The 21225-nt window shown below is 33.0% G+C and overlaps 1 protein-coding gene across 3 annotated transcripts; it reads right to left on the bottom strand.

The window, feature by feature from the left end:
• Nucleotides 1-15717: 15717 nt before the first annotated feature.
• LOC114382537 (RINT1-like protein MAG2L) lies at nt 15718-20714 on the bottom strand. 3 transcript variants are annotated; one of them, XM_028342024.1, is made up of 4 exons: nt 20289-20714; nt 20093-20191; nt 18379-18497; nt 15718-18277 (listed from the first exon to the last, which is right to left on the bottom strand). In XM_028342024.1, the coding sequence occupies exons 1-4, from the start codon at nt 20581-20583 to the stop codon at nt 16313-16315; spliced, it is 2478 nt and encodes an 825-aa protein (XP_028197825.1). In that variant the 5' UTR covers nt 20584-20714; the 3' UTR covers nt 15718-16312. The 3 variants fall into 3 exon arrangements, with proteins under 3 accessions (XP_028197825.1, XP_028197826.1, XP_028197827.1); XM_028342025.1 differs by having other exon boundaries at nt 20072-20191; nt 20289-20324; XM_028342026.1 differs by lacking the exon at nt 20289-20714 and having other exon boundaries at nt 18379-18483.
• Nucleotides 20715-21225: the final 511 nt, after the last annotated feature.

Here is a 21225-nt window from a genome sequence, read left to right as displayed (position 1 = left end):
TGCGATTCTTGTCTCGATCTTCCTTCGGAATCACGAATGAAGTTTGAATCTCACCCTCAGTCAACTCATCAGTTTAAACTTCTCATTGAATCTCACCCTCAATCAACTTATCAATTTCAATCTCTCGCTGAATCGCGCCATTTCCTTTTCACGAACACACACCCTAACTTTTCGCCTTCTAAATCTTGCGCAAAGTTTTATTTCTTTTATCTTTTAAAGTTTTATCTCTATTTTTCTATTTTTTTTTTATTATATTGTTAAGTACACCATGTCAACAAAAATAATATAATATGGTGACACCGAATTTTTAAGCTGGCCATGTCAATTAATAAGCGGATCGACTAGTAAATTCTGAAGGTTCAAAAAGCTGTCAATCTTATAACTTTTTGGCGGTTTACTGAAACTATCAGAAATGAGCCGCTAGTAATCAACTATTTTTTGTAGTGCCAACTCTTCTATTTAGGCTTTTGTTTTAACTTATTGATCACATTAATAATAATTACAATAACGATTTTTCTAATGTATGCAACCATCCACACAATAAAAACAATTAATTACTCACTTTTATTTAATTTAAATTAAAATTTATTTATAATGTTTGAGTCAGTTTGATTATTATCTTTTCCTTATTTAAATTAATTGATTCACTCTCAATCAAAATAATAGTTTTTTCTCTCTCATTTATTAAATTGATTAATTTCCTATAATACTTTTCCCTCTTAAAAATTATTTTTTCTGAAATAAAATCAAAATAATTTATATCCATAAATTTTCATTTTCTTATGATATTTACCCTCCAAAAAAAATAACATCGCCAAACACCCAACCCCATAAATTTCATAATTACATTCATGAATTTTTTGACATCACCGAAACTTTTCCTATTTCTGAGAAAAAATAAAATAATATTTAATTCCATAATTATATTCACGAATTTTTATTTACTATAACATTTCCATAAAAAAAATAGCATCACCTTTAGTTAACATAATCATTTTTATTTTGTAGCATAAGCATAATGATTCCACAGTATAATTTCATTATAAAAAAAACATTTTGATTCCACCGAACAAAATAAAGCTTTGTAGTTAAGAAAGTAATGTAGTTTTAAATGAGAGAAATTTATTATTTTAATTGAAAGTGAATAAATTAATTTAATTAAAAAAGTTAATAATTAAATCGACCAAAACATAACAAATAAGTTTTAATTTAAATTAGATAAAATTAAGTAATTAATTACTCTTACTGTGTGCAAGTTACACACATTATAGAAAAACCGTTACAAGAAAAGCTTTGATCCGGCTTGCCAAATTATTTTCTCTCTTATACAAAATGATGGAATAAATTCTAGGAGTCATCCCAAATACTTTTCAATCCCAAGATGCTGATATTAATTTAACCATGGATTCGAAGTACATGCTTATTGCGGCATTAGTAAAACTACACAAATAGTACTAATTCTGGGCAAATATTAACTAGTATTCTTACGTCATTAGTTTAAAAGTTAAAAGAAAATATTTTTATTTAAATGTATAAAATTATATTATTCATAATATTTTTATATTTTTTAATGATCTTTACAATAAATATTTTTTTTAGTTGGTTAACTAATGTCACATGCGTAGTTATTAACAATATTCTTAATTTGGAATAACAATTTTTACAAATTAAAAGGAAAATAGAAAAACAATTAGAAAAAAAAATTAAATAAAAAAGTTCTATCTTTACAACAATTCTTGCCTTCTATGCTTAATTGTTTGGAGATTATTAAATAGGTCTCATAAGTTATATCTTTATATATCTCACATCTATATGAATTATTTTAATTTGAGTACTGCTAATTTTACAATTTTAAAGAGAAATAAAAAAAGGTTTAATTAATAGTCACGAAATTTTCATCCAAAATATACAAATAAAATAAAAAATTTATCCAAATAATACAATCCAAAAAATTATTTACACACATCATATAAATTAATATTGAAGGTAAGAAATAGGTTCTCCTTCAATGTGTTATATTTTCTAAATCATCTTACTACATCGGTATCAAAAGAGTTTTCTTTTAAATGTGTGTGAGAAAGTTTTTTATTATTTATTTGAGTTTTGTTGTTTTTTTATTTAAAATTATTTTTATTTTTTTTGTTTTTATTTAAAAATTAACCTTTTTTGCTTTATTTATTTATTTATTTGAGTTTTTTGTTTTGTTTATTTAAAATTGTTTTTTTTATTTTGTTTGTTTTTATTTAAAAATTAATTGCTTTTTTTGTTTTATTTGCTTTCATTTTTTAGTTTCCTAATTTATATATATATTAAATTATAAAAAATAGAATTTATGTAGAATAGCATTTAAGAAAAATACATATATTTAAATATTCAATATAAATTTAATTTAGTTAAATATTTACGAAAAATGCATATATTTAAGTGATATAATTATTTTACCAAAATAAATTAATTAAATAAAACATGTTCCATTTTGATAGTTTGCATTGGTGTAAAACTATGAGTACTTAAATATGAATTAATCTACAATAAAATAATTAATCCTTAAATGAAAGTAGATAATTTTAATGATGTGACATCTCGCTCAATGTTTATTTTTCCAAATCCTTAATACATAAAATGATAATCCATAAAATGAAACAACCTTGCACACACAAAATAAAACAACATTACACATAAAAAAGAAACATAAATGATAAAGTCATTAATGACATGTTGCATGCATGAAACATATAGTGCTTCACAAGAGGTCAATTCTCCTTCGGAAACACTGATGTCAAATATGAACAACATATGGGTATCGAATGCAAATTTGTGCATACCAAAATTATTGGTTATCTAAAATGCAAAAACATTACCTTGACAACATTATGCATTGTAATATTCAAATAACATTTAGAATAAGGAGAAAAGGAACAAAACACAACCGTTTGTAGAGTATACCATTTAGTTCAATAAAAAAGAAATTCTATATGACACATAAAATAAGAAATTAACAATAAGGGTACGAAACTTACATTTCGTATAACTAAGATAGAACCAACATGAATGTTCGTCATATATATGCTACAATCTTGACCTTCTATGATTGTCCATTTCATGGTGGCATCAATAGTCCTTATAGGATCCTTAAATTAAAACTCTCATGAATGAATATTCCAAAATAGCAATGTAATCGTTAGAGAGAAAATTAAAGTTGACTACCTTGAGCATAACTCTGATGTTACCAAAATTGTTGGGGTACAACTTTTGACAATGACGACCGTTAAATGTACACGATCAAAAGTATAATCAATGGACAATTATACAATTATATGAATTCAACAGTCAATTGAATGTTTAAGTGTATCAAATACAATAATGTTTTACAGTAGTCGACCTTGTGATGAACGAAATCCAAAGCATATAACCATGGATTTCTAATAAATTCATGTTGGGTTACTTGGTGGGCACGCATTATGAATTCTTGAGTTGGGAGTGACTCCCTAGATTGTCAATTCATCATGGCAGCTTGCACGACCCTAGTCAAACCAGGAATAAGTCTTGTTGAACTGGAGGATGACTAATTAGAAGGGTGAACAAAGGATGGGAGGCCTGAGTCATCAATGTCGAGAAGCTCTCATGGATTATTGGCCATGATAAATGAGACTTTGTGAGAAAAATAAATGGTTTGAGGATGACGAGATAGGGTGAGTAACTGACAAAGGTGTTGAGTTGCAGTTAACCCCCCTGCTCTATATATAATAGGTGATCTACTATTTTCACGTGACTGATACCAACAGTTGAGATCGCATGTCCCTCAGATAGATATGGTAATGGATATAAAGGAAAGGCATATGTTCATAATGAAGACATTGTTGTCTGTTATTTTTGTGGTAAAGTTGGACACATGATGTCCAAGTGTAGGGATCGACCTAGAATAAGTGTATCCAATGCATCTGAAGCTAACATAAAAGGACCCAAAATGATTTGGGCACTTAAGAAAAAAATATTTCTTGTTGTAGATGTCTTTGATAATAGGAAGTAAATGTTTATCATGGTACTTGGACAGTGGCTGCTCATAACACATGACGAGAGAAATATATATGTTCCAATGTCTGACTCCCTATCATGATGGAACCATCACTTTCGGAGGGAATAAAATAGGAAAAATAACAAGAGTGGGTAAGCTAGGTATTCATCCCTATCCATCTATTGATATTGTTTTATTTGTTGAAGGACTCAAACACAATCTATTGAACATAAGTCAGTTATGTGATAATGGATATGGTGTTTCCTTTAACAAGGATGAATATATTGTCCAATACAAGGATGTGTCTTTCCTATTCTCTGCAAAGAGAAAAAGGTAACCTTTATAATATTAGACTAGGAGAGTTGTCAAATCAAAAAGGTATCATGCTTACACTCTGTCAAAGAAAATCATTGGTTATGGCATAAAAAACTTGGTCATGCAAGTTAGAGGTTAATCTCTAATCTACTGAAAAACAACCTTCTAAAAGGATTACCTAGTATGTCATATAAAGATTATTTACTTTTGAGGTATGTCAAAAGGGGAAACAAATTAAAAATTATTTCCACCTCAAGACCTTTAGAGTTGTTACATCTTGATCTGTTTGGCCTAACCAGAACTGCATCCACCAGTTGAAAAGAGGTTTGGACTTGTTATAATGGACGAATACTCTAGATGGATGTGGGTCATGTTCCTAACCTACTAGGATGAGTCTTTTAGTATCTTCTTTAAATTTTGTAAATGTGTTCAAAATCAAAAAGTGTGCATCACTTCAATCAGAAGTGATCATAGGGGAGAATTTGAGAATGACAATTTTCAACTATTCTATGAGGAAAATTGTATTCTTCATGATTTTTAATACTAAGAACACCTCAAGAGAATGGGGTAGTTGAAAGAACAAATCTCTACAAGAGATGGTTAGGACCATGCTCAATGATAATTTGACGACCCATGAGCACTTCTGGGTTGAAGCAGTGAATATTGCATGTTATCTTCAAAACAAAGTTTACATAAGACCTTCTTAAGAAGACTCCTTAAGAATTGTGGAAGGGACGAAAACCCAACATATCATATTTCCATCCATTTGGATGTAAATGTTTCATTCTTAACACTAAGAATAATTTGGGTAAGTTTGACTCATAAAGTTATAATGGAACATTCCTTGGATACTCTGAAACATCTAAGGCATTTAGAGTTTACAACTCAAGAACATTGGCAATTGAGAAAGCTATTCATGTGAATTTTAATGAAAATGAACTTGATAAAGATTTATCAGAGCTAGATAAGTCTTTTGTTGATCATAGATTGAATAATGGCATAAAGGAAAAAGGTTCATCATGTCAAGGTTCAGAGATTGAAGCATCCAATCAACATGAACCTCCAAAAGAGGCAAAAGAATCCACTAGACGTGTCATGAGACAAAATCACCCAGAAATTCAAACCATTGGTGATCCAATAAATCATGTTCAAACAAGATCATCACTTAGATCACAACAACACACTGCATTATTTCAAAAGTAGAACCCAAGCATATTGATGATTGATGCATCCCCACTACAGTTACTTTTTGTGCATTTATGTCTCGAGAAAATTTCAATGGGGGTTTACCGGAAAGCGCACCGGGTCATCAAGTATTTAAAATTAGAACAGATGAATCGGAGTATTGAACACATGGAACTAATGTTAGCCTGAATTAAGTTCAGAATCAAAGCATTGTTGAGAGAACATGTATAGCTGATAATTTCAAACAGAATTTAAACTAAACTTGTATGCTAAAAACTATAAAATGCAAGGTAAATAAAATGACAGCAGTAGGTAGGTATGTTGGGTCTTTCTAACAAACAAGTTGATGCATAGAAATATATTTCTCTAATCAATTGTGCTCTTGTGTTCTATGTTGTAGCCTAAATTACTAAACCCTCAATCCCTCGTCAGGCTGAATATCCAAGCTTCATCCACAGATCCCTCATTTAAGACTATACCCGATTTAGACAGCCCTCTTAGGTTTAGACTAACTTAAATTGAGTTTCGTACGCAGATCCCTCATGTAAGACTGGACGCAGCTCAAGTAGCTTATTAAAGTTTAGCCTAATTTAGCCTAAGCTTCATCCGCAGATCCCTAATGTAAGACTAGGCTTAAACTAAATAGCATTATTGTAACAGCATAATTAAGACCAAAACTTAACCCGCAGATCCCTCATGTAAGGCTAAGTTTCAATCCTGCTTCAATCAAGTTCTAAGGCAACAATACATTTCCCAATGCTAAAGTCACCTAACTGTGTACACAAATGGGTGATCAGACCAAAAGCATACAAACATTAAGCATTGAAGGAAGCATTGAACACATAAAACATAATCAATTAGATATTAGGTATTTACATCAGTTGTTCATTAGAAATCCCCAACTAAGGTGTTTAGCCAGCCATTACAAAGAAATCCTAACAATAAATGAGATTAAAAGCAGAGAATGATAGTTCCTTACACAAGAAGGGGGATTCCTCCTGCTCTTCTCAGCATCTCACACTTACTCTCTACTCAATAATCTATCAAATGACAAAACCTAGGCTTCAATGCACAAGTTGCTCCCATTTTCTGCTTCTAGGGCTCTTTTCCCTAAATAGGCCTATGGCTGTTCTAGAATTTTGTGCCATGGTCGTTCTGTAGAAGCTGTTATAAAAGCTATTGTAAAAGTTGTACCCTAATTCTACACAAGACAGGCTTTAAATAGGCTCTGAAATTGTGATGTTGCGCTTAGCGCCACCCTCGCGCTTAGCGCAAGTAAGTGAAATTGGGCTTAGCGCCAATTTCACGCTTAGTCTGGCTGAAGGCACCTGTTGCGCTTAGCGCATTGATCTCGCGCTTAACGCACAACTTTGATGTTGATGCTCTGCCAGATTCTCCTTTGCGCTAAGCTGCGCTTAGTGGTGGATATGCGCTTAGCCCAACTACTGAGCTTAGCCAAACTGCTACATTTTGCAATTCAAAACTTAGCCTTTTTTCACCTGAAAATGCACAAATTTCATCATTAAATCCAATAGAAATGTTCTAGAGACAGTGTTAACCATAAAATAAGATTTATTTACAAAAATCACTACAAAATAACCATAAATTGGGGAACTATACAAGCTTTGGAAAATGATTTCTATACAAAAGTTAGTCGTATGAAGCGACTAACAGTGATGCAATGCAGGATGATAATTGGGTAAAAGCTATGCAAGAGGAAGTTGATCAATACCAAAAGAATGATGTTTGGAAGTTAGTAAAGCTACCAAAAGGAAATAAAGTTGTTGGAGCAAAATGGGTCTTTCGTAATAAGTTGGACGAAAATGGTATGGTTTTAAGAAACAAAACAAGGTTAGTTTCCAAAGGGTACTCACCACAAGAAGGTATAGATTACAAAGAAACCAATGCACATGTGGCTTGTCTAGAGGCAATACAAATTTTACTTTCATTTGTAACACATAGCAATATGATGTTGTATCAAATGGATGTGAAAATCACTTTTCTCAACAAATTAACCCCAGAAGAAGTTTATGTTGAACAACCTCCAAGATTTGACATTTTTTCTCATCATGCTTTTAAACTTAACAAAACACTATATGGACTCAAGCAAGCTCCTAGTGCTTGGTATGAAAAACTGAGTTCATTTCTACTGAAAAATGGCTTTGGACGAGGAAAAATGGACACAACTCTCTTCCATAAAAATTGTGACTCACAATTTTTATTAGTACAAGTATATGTGGACGATATTATTTTCAGTGCTACTAATGATATGCTCTATGAAGATTTTTCTCAGCTAATGTAAATAAAATTTGAGATGATCATGACAGGAGAATTGAAATTCATCCCTGGACTACAAATAAAGCAAACAAGCAATGGTATATACATCCATCAAACAAAGTATGTAAAGAAGTTGTTGAAGAAATTCAATATGAAAAATACAAAAGAAATGAAGACATCCATGCATCCAATAACATATCTTGGACGGAACGAATAATCAACAAAGGTGGACAACACTCAATATAGAGCAATGATTGAATCATTGCTATACGTCACAACGTCCAGACCTTATATTATGTTTAATGTTTGCTTGTGTGCAACATTTCAACAAGAACCTAGGGAAGTCCATCTAACTTCAATTTAATGCATTTTTAGATATCTAATTTGAACTTCTAATTTTGGTCTATTGCTCAAAAGAATGGAATATTTCAGGCTCACAAGCTTCTATGATGTTGACTATGTTGGAGATAAAGTTGAAAGGAAAAGCACAAGTAGGAGTTGCCATTTTATTGGTGGAAACTTGGTTACATGGATATACAAGAAACCAGGTTCAACTACGTTGTCCATTATTGAAGATAAAACATGTCAGCTGCAAGTTGTTGTGCTCTCCTTTGGATACAGAACCAACTTGAAGATGACAACATCTATAAGAGTAAAATTCCTATCTTTTGTGATAAAAATGCTGCCATTAGTCTTTCTAAAAATCCAACATTGCATTCAAGAGCAAAACATTTTAGAAATTAAGAATCATTTTATAAAATACCATGTTTAGAATGAGATAGTGGATCTACAAATTGTACCCACTGATGATCAGTTTGTTGACATTTTCACAAAATCCCTTACTCAAGAAAGGTTGATTCTATTAAGAAATCAACTTGGAAAGCTTTTTATAGATGAATGATTTAATATCTATATGCCGTCCACTGTTACATTAGAGGATATATCGTCCAATGACTATAAGCACACACAACATTATTCAATATATGGATGCTCACATAAGCATTTGATTTATTAAGTTAGACACAACATTTTCATAAAAGAACATTGTAACGATTTTTGCTAAGTCAGCTCTTGGATGGTGGACTTTTTTATTATTCTTTCAGGTCAAGAAAAGCAAGGATTAATTATCAAATAAGTTTTCTAATAGAAATTCAAAAAAAATATGGTTATAATACATTTTCTTAAACTATAAAACTAATACCTAGTAACATATTTTTAATTTGTAGGACTACAAGGAGGTTAATAAAACAACCTTCATAATTATATATCATAATTTAACAAGTAAATATGATGCCCACAAATTCAAATGACACTTTAAGAGACTTATTTAATATATGATTATAAAATAATATATGTAAATAAACATATTTATAGAAATATTGAAATTAAAATATATAGATGTATGCACTTATATGAGCTTGCAAAAGCACACACTCTTAACAAGGACATATAGTACTTGTACAAGGTTTGTTTCCTATGATTAAAATTTTAGGATGTTACTCGTAATATGTTGATAATATAGTAACCATTATAAGAACTTTGAAGTGCGAAGGGTGCCTTATACCTTTATTTGATTCGGGGACAAAATGGATAAGATTTTCAGAAGGATGAATAGTTCCATTAATTGGAGGTTTTGGAATAATTACTGAAAGTCCATCCACGTTTGGTAATTCCTCCTTCCCAGGATGAGTAGCTTCATCTTTTGTTTCTTTTTCGATAATATGACTTGAAGAATCATTTATGTTAGAATCAATCTCCATGAAGTTCTCTTTGATAATATGCTCTTAATAAGATTGGTGTTCGATTAAGATGATTCACTTTGATTTTGAACTTCATCATCTTTCTTAGCTATTTTCCTCACTTTTGGTGTAGAGATAGGGATTTCAAAATTTGAAGCTAATAATCATTAGTGTTAGGAGAAAAAAAGAATATTAGATCTATCAATTCTTATTGAAAGTAATGTTGATATTTATCATTTTTTTCCTTTGTTGGAAGACCTAGCATTAGAACTAACAATAGGAGTATCATTAGCTCCTTTGTCCAATCAAAATAAGAAGTAAAATCAGCATTGAAACTAATATAAAGAGTTTTGGGTTTCGATAGGAATTAGCTTCTCATATTCAAGATCAGAAGGGCCACAAGAAGAAGAAAGATCCACCATATTGGCATCCTGCAAGCAAGATAGCCAAGACTTATCTCTCAGTAGGGCATTTGAAAAGGTGTGTCTCAATAATTCTTTAGACTCAGAACATGTAGAATATATCTTTCTTAAAGTTTCCTAAAAATAGTATATATTTGTTTTTCAAAATAAAGATTTGATTTAACTACCATACATATAGAAATTTAGTTGAAGTAATATCTAATTAAATAAAATAAAGCTTACTTTTTTTTCTTTGGTTTCAATGATGAGATTAATTTAAGAGAAGAACTGAAAGGGAGTTCATCATCAAAATCGTCTTTTCTTTTCAAACTCCTTTCTTGAATATTCTTTGGATCATAGGACTACAAAATATTTATATGAAATAAAATAAGATTAAAAGAAAGTACAAATATCAAAATCATAAGAATTCAAAGGTATACTAACTTCAAAATGTCCTTTGATTTTTGGTGATTTTGGTGGAAAATTAATTTTATCATCATTTCTGTCAGTAGCATTTTTCTTAGCTCCTTATCAAAAAATATGAAAATTATAAGTTAAGAATTTCTTTGCAAAATCAGAGAATAAGGGTTCAAAATACCTTGTTGCTAGTGCTAACAAAAGAAAGTGGATTTCCTTTTTCAAGACAAAGCCCTTTTAGAAGTGTGTTTTCCATCATCCTCTTTCTGATCTTCTACATCTCCTTAATGTGTAATTTTAATCAAAACCACTGAAAATAAATGAAAAAAATTTAACAATCCAAACTAAAATTTGTTTGGATAAAAGACATTTATCGTCCAGTGCTTTCATTTCGCAATCCATCCATTCTCCAGAAATTATTTTTCTGGGGCATTTTTTATAGTCATCAAGGTAAATTTTGGAAAAATAGCTTTTCAAGAAGGGGAGTATTTTCAAGTCTATAATAAGCAAAAAAGGGAAGAAGTTCTCAAACTTGGGAAGCATTTCGAAGGTCTTTACTTAGGCCAAATAAAACTTTTGGAAAAAGAGGAAGCTTTTTAGGACAATGATGTCAAAGATAAGCGCTTCTCAAGTTTGATCCAAGTCAAGAATTCAGAAATTCAAAAAGTAACTTCCAAGAGTCACAACTCTTCAGAAAATAACTCCTGAAAGTCACTTATGTTCAAGAAATTTTTGAATGGTCATCAAAGGCCTATAAATAGGTGACTTGGGACACAAAATTTGACGAGAGAGAGTTTTGCTTGTTCAAAATGTCTTATCCTCTCAAAAGGAAATGAGAGAGATTCCAAGAGAACTTCATTGCCAAATGCTCTCTCAAAAGAAACTCTTGGGCAAACACTTGCAAATCCACTAAGAGTTTCTCCATGGACTTCAATTGTAATATCCTTCTCTTCAAGAGAGAATTCTTCTTTCTTTCTTCTCATTCAAAGAGATTGATTAAGGGACTAAGGGTCTCTTAAGTTGTAAGGATTCCTGAACACAAGGAATGGGTTGTCCATGTGTGGTTCAGACTTTGTAAACGGATTTTTACAAAGGGAAAGGAAAATCTCAAGTGGATTGTTTGAGTACTGGACGTAGGCACGAAATTTGCCGAACCAGTATAGAACTGTGTTTGCATTCTCTCTTCCCTTATCTCATTTATTTTGTTGCAATCAATTTTGCCTTTCATGTTTAAAGAACATTATTAAATTGATTGTTGCTTCTTCTACATTCTAAGTTTGTCCCTCTTAAGTTATTGAGGTCGCTGGTCCAACAAGTTTCTCCAAGCAACAAACAAAAGAAATAGGTCTATGAGAAGATATTTTTTCCACCAATTATGGAAATCTTTGGTGCTAATGAATCAATTTAAAAAAAATATGGTTGGAATTGAAGTTTCACTTTAGGAGTCCTTTATTCGATGATTGATGGGATAAGGATTTCATCTCCTTGGATTTGGTAAGGGAATGTTTTCTTTCGATACATCAACACCGAGGGTAATTGACAAAGTCCAAATTGTCTTGCAAACATCTAAGGTTGACAAGGATAGGATCAAATATCTTTGGTAGTAATTCTAGCAAAAATTATGTCCCAAGTAAGGAATGCACTCTAGATTATGATTAACTCTGATTATTGACCAAGGGTATCGTATGGAAATCTTTGCTTTAGCCATTATGGTCCAGTCAATTGAGTATTTAGGAAAGGAACTAAATTACTATTGAATTGATCAAACTAGAGAAAAGCTTTGATATATTTATTGTAACACTCATAAGTACAAAACTCTTTACTAGGTGTCAAAAAAGTCAATCAAGCTCCTTCAATTTTGAGTTCAAAGTCTTTTGGAATAGATCTTTTGAGAGTGATGTGATTAGCCAAAATTGCATTTAAACAAAGTTGAACAGTCCACAAAGGACCAAGTGTGTGCTTCATCTTTCCAAGGGCATCCATAATTTTGACAGCTTCATCCATTACTTTAAAAACTAAAGCCAATTGAAACTTACCGACCCTTCTTAAGGCACTTATGAATGTGGTGCTTCGACCCTTCTTAAGGTAATTTGCATTAGTATTTTTTGATGATATACTTGTAAATCGTAGTAGCCTTAAGGACCACCACATGCATTTGAAGGCAATCTTACAAGTTTTGCAGCAACATGAATTGAAGGTGAACAAGAAAAAAAAATGCATTTTTGGTCAAAATTCTTTGGAGTATTTGGGGCATATCTTTTTCAGGAAAAAGGTGTGGAAGCTGACCCTAGTAAATTGGCAGCAATGGCAGAGTAGCCTAGACCTAAGGATGCTAAAGGATTAAGAGGATTTCTGGGGTTAACAGGGTATTACAGGAGATTTGTGAAGGATTATGGAAAAATTGCATAGCCCTTGAATGCACTTCTCGAGAAGGAGGCATTCCATTGGAGGGAAGAAGCTACTCATGCCTTTGAAGAGCTTAAAGAAGTAATGAGGAGGCTTCCTATTATGGCACTACCAGATTTCTCTAAAAATTTTATCTTGGAAATTGATGCATAGGAACTGGACTGAGGGCAATTTTATTGCAAAAAGAGAAACCTTTAGCTTTTTAGAGCAATGCTCTATCAGAAAGGGTTCAACTCAAGTCAATATATGAGAGGGAACTGATGTCAGTGGTATTAACAGTGAAGAAATGAAGGCATTATCTACTAGGAAAGAAATTTTTAATTAGGATTGATCAAAGGAGTTTGAAGTTCCTAAATGAGCATAGGCTTATAAGTGAAGAACAGTTCAAGTGGGCTACTAAATTGATTGGTTATGATTTTGATATTTAGTACAGACCAGACAAGGAGAATATAGTGGCTAATGCATTATCCAAACAATTTTCATTTTTAGTAATTTTGTTGGTGCAAAAGGAGGAATGGTCTGATTAGGAGGAAGAAATACAAGTTGATCCTCAATTATATGGAATTTATCAAGGGATTCTAACTACAACAAAATAGAAGTCTGGATATACCATTCATGGAGGTAAACTATGCTTCAAGGATAGACTAGTTTTGTCAAGAAATTCCACTAGAATCCCTCTACTTTTGAAAGAAATGCATGATTCCCATTTGGGAGGACATTCAAGGTTTATTAGAACCTTCAAGAGGGTGGCTAATGTGGTGTTTTGGCAAGGAGCGAAGAAAACTATAAGGGACTATGTTGCTGCATGTGAAATCTCTCAGAGAAATAAGGCCAGTACATTAGCTCTTGCAAGGTTGTTGTAGCCCCTACCTATTCCAGCTAAGGTATGGACTGATATCTCAATGGATTTCATTGGAGGTTTACCAAAGGCTCAAGGGAAAGATACTATCTTGGTGGTAGGGGATAGCCTGACTAAGTATGCTCATATTTTTGCATTAAGTCATCCTTATATAGCTAAGGAAGTAGCTGAGTTATTCATTAAAGAAGTGGTGAGACTGCATGGGTTTCCTGCCTTGATAGTCTCTGACAGAGACAAACTTTTTATGAGCATCTTTTGGAAGGAGTTGTTCACAAAAGCAGGCACTCAATTGAAGATGAGTATTGTCTATCATCCTCAAACAGATGGGCAGACGAAAGTAGCTCATCGATGCTTAGAAGCGTATTTAAGGTGTTTAACTGGAACCAAACCAAAAACAATGGCCTAACCACTTGGCCTAGGCTGAATTCTGGTTCAATACAAATTTCAATATCTCCGCCAAGATGTCTCCTTTTAAAGCTTTGTATGGACAGGAACCTCCATTGTTAGTTAAAGGAGCTGACATTCCTTCCAAATTAGAACAGGTAAATCAGTTGAGTAAAGACATAGATGAATTACTACAAGAATTGAGGAACAATATGCTCAAGGCTCAAGATCATATGAGAAGATCTGCAAATAAGCATAAAAGGGAGCTAATCTTGCAGGAAGGGATTTGGGTCTTTCTGAAACTACAACCTTATAGAATGAAGTCTTTAGCAAGAAAGCCAAATGAGAAGCTAAGTCCATGATTTTATGGACCCTACAAGGTGATACAAAGAATTAGGGAGGTTGCTTATAAACTGGAACTTCTAGAGGGAAGCAAGATACATCCGGTGTTTCATGCATCCCTGCTCAAGAAAGCAATTAAACCCACTTGTTCCCTCAACCATTACCAACAACCCTTAATGAAAATTGGGAACTACAAGTCCAACCAGAGAAGGTCATGCAGAACAAAATTTCAAAAGATGGAAAAAATGAGATTCTTATCTAATGGCAAGATTTACCCCACCATAAAGATAGTTGGGAACTTGCTGACGAAGTACAAACTATTTTTCCTCAATTTGACCTCGAGGACAAGGTCCATCTTGAAGGGGGGGAGGTATTGATAAAGGGGGAAAGGTGTATGTTAGAAAATACCCTTGGAAGAGTTAGAGAGTTGTAAGTTGTAAAACAACTAAGATAGTTGTTAGTTAGTTAGAGAGTTGTCAGTTGTAGACAGCTAAGATAACTGCTAGTTAGTTGTAACTAATTGTTAGTTAGTTAGTTATAATCAATTGTGGTTAGATAAGAGGCTATAAATAGTTGTTGGAGGGGTTAATTATGGGTTGAACAAAAATTGAGAAGAGTATAAGAGCCTGATAAGACCTGGAATCCATCGGAATGTGCAATCCTTGAGTGTAGCATTCTAATTCAAATAAAATGAATTCTCTTATTCTGGTCCAGTTCTATCATATGCCCCCTCTACTTTTCCTAATATAAACTTTCCAAATCTTAGGTCTTATCACAAGCTACTTAGAATCTACATTTTATAGTTTGATTACAAGTAATCATTGTAGTCATTCAAGGATTAGGAGCTAGTTAGAAGCTAACTTAGAGCCTAATAATCATCGATTAGCATATAGCCTAATAATTAAATAACCAATACTGTTGTACTTGACCAAAAGCTAATATTCTAGCACTAAAAAAAAAGAGGTGGGATTTGGAGAGGGCAGATATACACAACCTCACCTCATAGGCAAAGAGGCTATTCTAATATTTGAACTCATGATTTCCAGGTCATAAAGTAGGAATCTTACCGTCATGCCAAGGCTCCCCCTCAACTAACATTCTAGCACAAACTAAGTTATGCAAAGAAAACACGAATGACGAAATTAAAAATTCAATTTGTTTGAATTTTGAAACAATGTCGCAAACCGATTCACCAACGTATTTATACTCCATTTCCTTGGTCAGTCAAGAAGTTTTTGTTCAACAGCTTTCGAAATTTCTGCTGGATCCACCCCATCTACAATTTCCAAAATTAAAAATTAAAACAAAAAAGAAATCACTAAAAATGCATCAAATTAAATAGCAAAGAAAAAGACGCAAATAATTCGCTAACATTCAGAAACTAAGAGCTGAGATTTTGCAGCTGGTAATTGATTTTCAGTTTGTTTGGTTCACATTTTTTGCAGCACGTAAATTGATTTTGACGTTAAATACAATTCTCTTACAACAATTGTTTTCCTTTGGGCTAATTACATTAAGGGAGTGCTGCAAAGTTAAAACAAATACTGCTTTTTCAAGGGCCTTATTTAGCTAAGAAACAAGAAGTCCATAGTCAGCACATTCAGTGATTTCAGAGCACTCTGCGTGATGGGGATCAGAGACAAGATTTTTTTTATTAAGTAATGGTGGTTTCTGAAATGTGGTCGATAACTTTGTATGTTGTGATGAGATCTCACTGCTCCCGGACAAAGCAAGAAACGGTGGAAGAGGGGGGAGCTTACTGTAGAATAACAATTGTGAATTGTCCCTCTGCATCACAATTCTCAACTTCTCATATCCCAACTAATCACCAGCCTTCGAGTCTAGGTTTCAATGTTCCATGTGCTTATCCAATTACGCATGGAATATTTGCAGTATAATTTTTCAATAATTTATGTATACTATAAACAAAGTTCTTTTCCTTGTCCAAGGGCATACCACGTTTTTGTATAAATCAACCAACCCAAATTTTGTATCTAAGAACTTGAAGAATTTGATTAACTGATAGATGATAAATTCCATAAAGATGCAAACACTCTGATCCATTTTGATTGTTGGACAAAAATGTTTGCATTAGCTTTACCTCTTCTTTTTTCAGTTTCAAAAGCTTAAGAATCTCATTAATACAAGGAAAAAATGCTTGTGGGCGAGCACAATAAGGCTGAAATATAAAAATTAGTGCTTGCATATCAGCTTCAAATTGATAGACGCCCATCTTAGAGAACCAATTCTCACTTCTGACGATGCTGCATGAAATGTAATGATCTAGCCCCTCAGCAATGCTTCTCCACAAATCCAAGAAATCCTTTTTATTGAGACTTATCTTCACAGTATGAAGCCAACTATCTAAAGCATCTAAAGCTTCAACAAAATCATTGGAGACTACTAAATCAACATCCTCTACTGGATTTGTATAATCTTGGTCATCCTCAAAACTATCATTGTTTTGAACATACTTCCAAGATAGCATTTCAAACTGTCGAAGAACAACTGCTATAATTTCCATAAGCCAGTTGGTTTCCATTTCAGACAAGCTTCTTATTTCTTCGTCAAAAAAACAGTCATTATCCATTGTATCATCTTGTGTGGGCTTGCTAGAATCATTTTCAACAATTTTCATCTCCAAAAAGTCCGCAACATCACTCCATTCTTGCAATTTAATCCAAATATATCTGGCAGCATTTATTAATCCACACACTCTAACTATGGCAACATCAACAGAACTATCAATGCACAATTCAGTTGCCTTGAACCGAAAAAGTAATTGCTTAAAGAAATACCAGAGGAATCTTCCTGCAGTAAATCTAATAAATTGTGCATGTGATAAACTGGATGGCATAGTTTGGCAGCGTTCAATCATTTCCCAAATAATTTTAAGAAAAAACTCTGCAATAGGTGGAGCTTTGAGATCCTCAACAGTCAATAGCAGAAACTCCTGCTCAGTGTCAATCCCAGATATACATTTCTTAGAAGTAATCCACGCTTTCTCCTCTATCAGTTCAGGTTTAAGTTTCTTCCATGCATTTTTGAACTCTATTTTTGCCCAGACCTTCAGCCAATCAGGCCTATTACAAAATATTGATAGAACTGAGACGCCTCTTGAGAGCCCTTCAAAACTCCCAGGAACTGCCAAAAAACAAGTATCCAGATTGAGAAGGGATTGCATCTTTTTGTCAAATGCAATGATAAGATCCACAAGGTGAAGCCATGAAGACGATACATCAGGCTTCAAATGCTTTACTTTGTATCTTTCAGTGAGAAACCGAAAAACTTTCTTTTCTAGAAAGCCAGAAAGCATTTGGACCATTGCAGAGACCCAAGCATCCTTTGCACTACAACTGATAAGCCTGGCCTTGTCAATAAGAGGCTGCAAGACATCATCTATTCCTGAAATAAAATCTCTGGTAACTTTATACGCCAAAGCAAACATATATTCTGGCTGCTCGGACCATTTGGTGAAATGGCATTCCATCCTTGACGCAATAGGAGACACTAATTCATCAATGGCCCAAAGCTGTATATTCTGCGTGTCTCTTTTTATAAGATTACTATTAAGCTGTCTTTCTTCCCTTCTATTTTGCAGATGCTGCAAAGCACAAAGAGCTATAAAACTTTGAGAGTAATTTCTTCTCTTATCTTCTTGCATAAGAATTAATGGATTAGGTAGGCTTGTGATATGATCACTTCCATTTTTCAATGAAATCAGTTTTGGTGGCCACCCAAGAGAGATCAGAAGAGCCCGATGATCTGCAAGAGCTTGTGGCCGGAGAGCAGATAAGATTTTATCTACTCTAGTGTCAACAGACTTCAGAAGACAATGCCACTGAGGATGGAATTTCACAACACCGACCAATACTTCTTCAATATCACTCATGGCTTTTATGGCCTGAAGCAACTTGTCATGTTTTGTTGCAGCATCCTACAGCACAATACATTCATGCATAAGAATCCACGACCAGTGACTAATATAATATTCCAACCTACATTTATAAACTAACTAAAAAAAGGAACAAAAATTACTTCAGAGATGGGTGAAATCAAGAGCTTCGACGAAAACATATTCCCTGTGTGGCAAGCAATAACAAAGAGAGCAGCATCTTCAAGATCCCCAACCAGAGCTTCCAACTGTACAGCAGTCTCTGAGACAATAAGGTAAACTTTACAGCTAGCTAGGTCAAGATACACAACACATCAGAGGCATCAACCATTTGAGTGAAAATGAATTTTATTTTTTACAGAGCAGACTACAATCATGAATCACCATTTACCAAACATAACTTAATACAGGACAAGACTACAATGCAAATATCAGTTATCAATGGCAGATGGTGGAAGGCCAAAATTCTGCCATATAAACATGCCATGGCGCCTTGGGAAGATCTCCCATCACAAATTGCCTATGGCAGTAGGCACAAAATCTGCCATGCCATTCCGCGATGGCAACCATGGTGCCACCATTTAGCAACAATGGCAAATATGCAATATTACCATGTATGGTATCCACATACACACATACATCCATGCTTCGTCCATCCAAACATAAATACATCAAAGAAATTGATGAAAAGAAGAGCATAACAAACAAATCTACTGCAAAAAAAGACAAAAAAATAATATCATCATTCATCAAATAGTTGTTTTAGATTTTAGCTCTTGTAACCAAAAGGTTTAAAAACATTTTTCGTCCCTGCAATTTAGCGCTTTTTTCATTTTCATCCCTGCAAATTTTCTTTTTCGTCCTTGCAAAATGTGTTCTTTTGTTTTTCGTCCTTAAAGTGCTTTATATAACATTTTTTACTGTTCAGAGTGCTATCTAAAATGCTTTAAAGATGAAAAATAAAAAAACACATTATGCAGGGACTAAAATGAAAAAAAAAAATTACAGGGAGGAAAATGAAAAAAAAAAAAGTGCAGGACAAATATATTTAAGACTAACCGAAAAAATAGTTGCATTAGTGGCAGATCCTGGGCATAACTCAATGGGGCAATTTATGTTTAAAAAAATACAAATCAATAATAATTAGTATCAAAATATGAAAATAAAGGCATAAATGTAAAAATCATAAAATATTAAAATATCTAATCAAATAAATTACATATCTTGAAAGTAAAAAAATTAGGGGACGATGAATTCAAATATAAAATTAGAAGGGGCAAAATATAAAATTCAAGAGATTTATTTATAGTTTTCTCAAAGTTACGAAGTGCATTTGCACACCCTCAAGCATACATAGGTCCACCATGCTTAATGAAAACACAAGCTCATTCCCGATCACAAAAATCATACTATAATGCCAATCAATCAACCAACTAATTTTGCATTTTGTGGCAATTTCATGCAACCATTTCCGAAGGAAAAACAACCAACAAAGCATTAATAATAATAATAATAATAATAATAATAATAATAATAATAATAATAATAATAATAATTTCCCTTTTCAAAAGTACCACTAGATGTATCCACGCAAAAAAAAAAAAAAAAAACTTTGAAAAATACAAACATAGACTATATGATCTAGACTCCAAAATCACGTAGATAACTCCGAAGAGCCAAAAATATCATCCAAGAAAGCACATCAACATGCAGAGGAAAAAAACATTAAATCACTCTTATAATCCACAATGAGTCAATGACACAAGTTGAATCCACCAAAAAATAAAACGAAAAATAAAAATAAAATAACGAAGCGAGAAACACACATACACTCACAGAGATTCCAAATTCACCCACCAAGATAACACCGAAGAGACTCAATTCGGTTCATTTCGTTGGCCAATCGAGGAATCTCCTCACTCAACACCCACCGAAACCTCTTCGAACCAATCCCCTCTGAAAACAAAACAAAACATCCAAAAACATTTTTTTTTTTTAAAAAAAGAATAAACAACAATAGAAAAGAATACATAAATACTTATTTTTTTCATACGTGGAGAAGTGCAGAGGGAGAGACTTTGGAGTGCGAGGGAGAGTTGCTGAAGCGAGGATCTGGCGCTGAAGGAGCGAGAGATCCACGAAATGGTGCGTTTCGTGAGATATTGGAGGAGGCGGGACTCAAGTTCGGAGCACTGTTGCCAGAGCGAGGAGGAGAGAGGGAGATTAGAAGATTCGCGAGATAGGTCGCGTTTGGTTCGGAAGTGCTGATCCAGAAACGCCGCATGTTGGGGCGTGAGGTCAGCGGTGCTTGGCAAACGGGGAAGAGGATGAGAAGGAGGTGGCTCCATTGTTAGTAACGTGCAGTGCGGTGCGGTGCGGTGAGTGAGTGTGCGGTGATGTATGGTAGTAGCAGTTTTTTGGTGTGAGGGACAGTGGTTTTTTCAACTTCGGTAAGGACTAGTGGGGCTCTTTTTGTCAAAAAAACTTGACTTTTGCTTTTCAAATTTTATAATTTGCCTTTGGTTTTAAAACATTTATTAATTATTATTAATATTAATAAAATAATATACTTTCTTTTACCTTTTTCTTTCGGATGTGCTTTATTGATCCGCCTTTTATTTATTGTTATTTTAGAGGATATATTAACATTAATAATCAACTCTCTTTCTTTTACCTTTTTTATTCAAGGTTAAATTAATCTAAGGTACATGAGTTATTTGGCCATTTTTAGTTAAGTCCTTAAACATTTTTTTCATTTAGGTTTATGAATATGTATTTATTTTTAATTAGGTACTTGTATTAAAAAACAAATATAAGTTTAAAAATTTAATTAAGAAATAAATATAAGTTCATAAATCCAATTGGGGAAAAAAATTAGAAACCTAATAAAAAATTTTAAAATTAAACATTTACTCAATTAGAGTGTTTGTTTTATGCATTAAATATTTATTTATAAGAATGTAACATTCTCTTATTTGTTAAAAAAAAAA

The sequence above is a fragment of the Glycine soja genome, chromosome 13 (assembly GCF_004193775.1).
Source record: "Glycine soja cultivar W05 chromosome 13, ASM419377v2, whole genome shotgun sequence".
NCBI lineage: Eukaryota > Viridiplantae > Streptophyta > Magnoliopsida > Fabales > Fabaceae > Glycine > Glycine soja.
The sequence above is the reverse complement of the archived record's forward strand: the minus strand, read 5'-3'. Positions and strand labels throughout refer to the sequence as shown.

What these genes read in the sequence shown, in the direction of transcription:
- LOC114382537 (XM_028342024.1), bottom strand. Translation starts at nt 20,583, where the DNA reads ATGGAGCCACCTCCTTCTCATCCTCTTCCCCGTTTGCCAAGCACCGCT. An exon ending in CTCCCTCTGCACTTCTCCAC is followed by an intron (nt 20,192 to 20,288) that starts GTATGAAAAAAA and finishes TTTTGTTTTCAG; the next exon opens with AGGGGATTGGTTCGAAGAGG. An exon ending in GTCTCTTCGGTGTTATCTTG is followed by an intron (nt 18,498 to 20,092) that starts GTGGGTGAATTT and finishes TTATTGTCTCAG; the next exon opens with AGACTGCTGTACAGTTGGAA.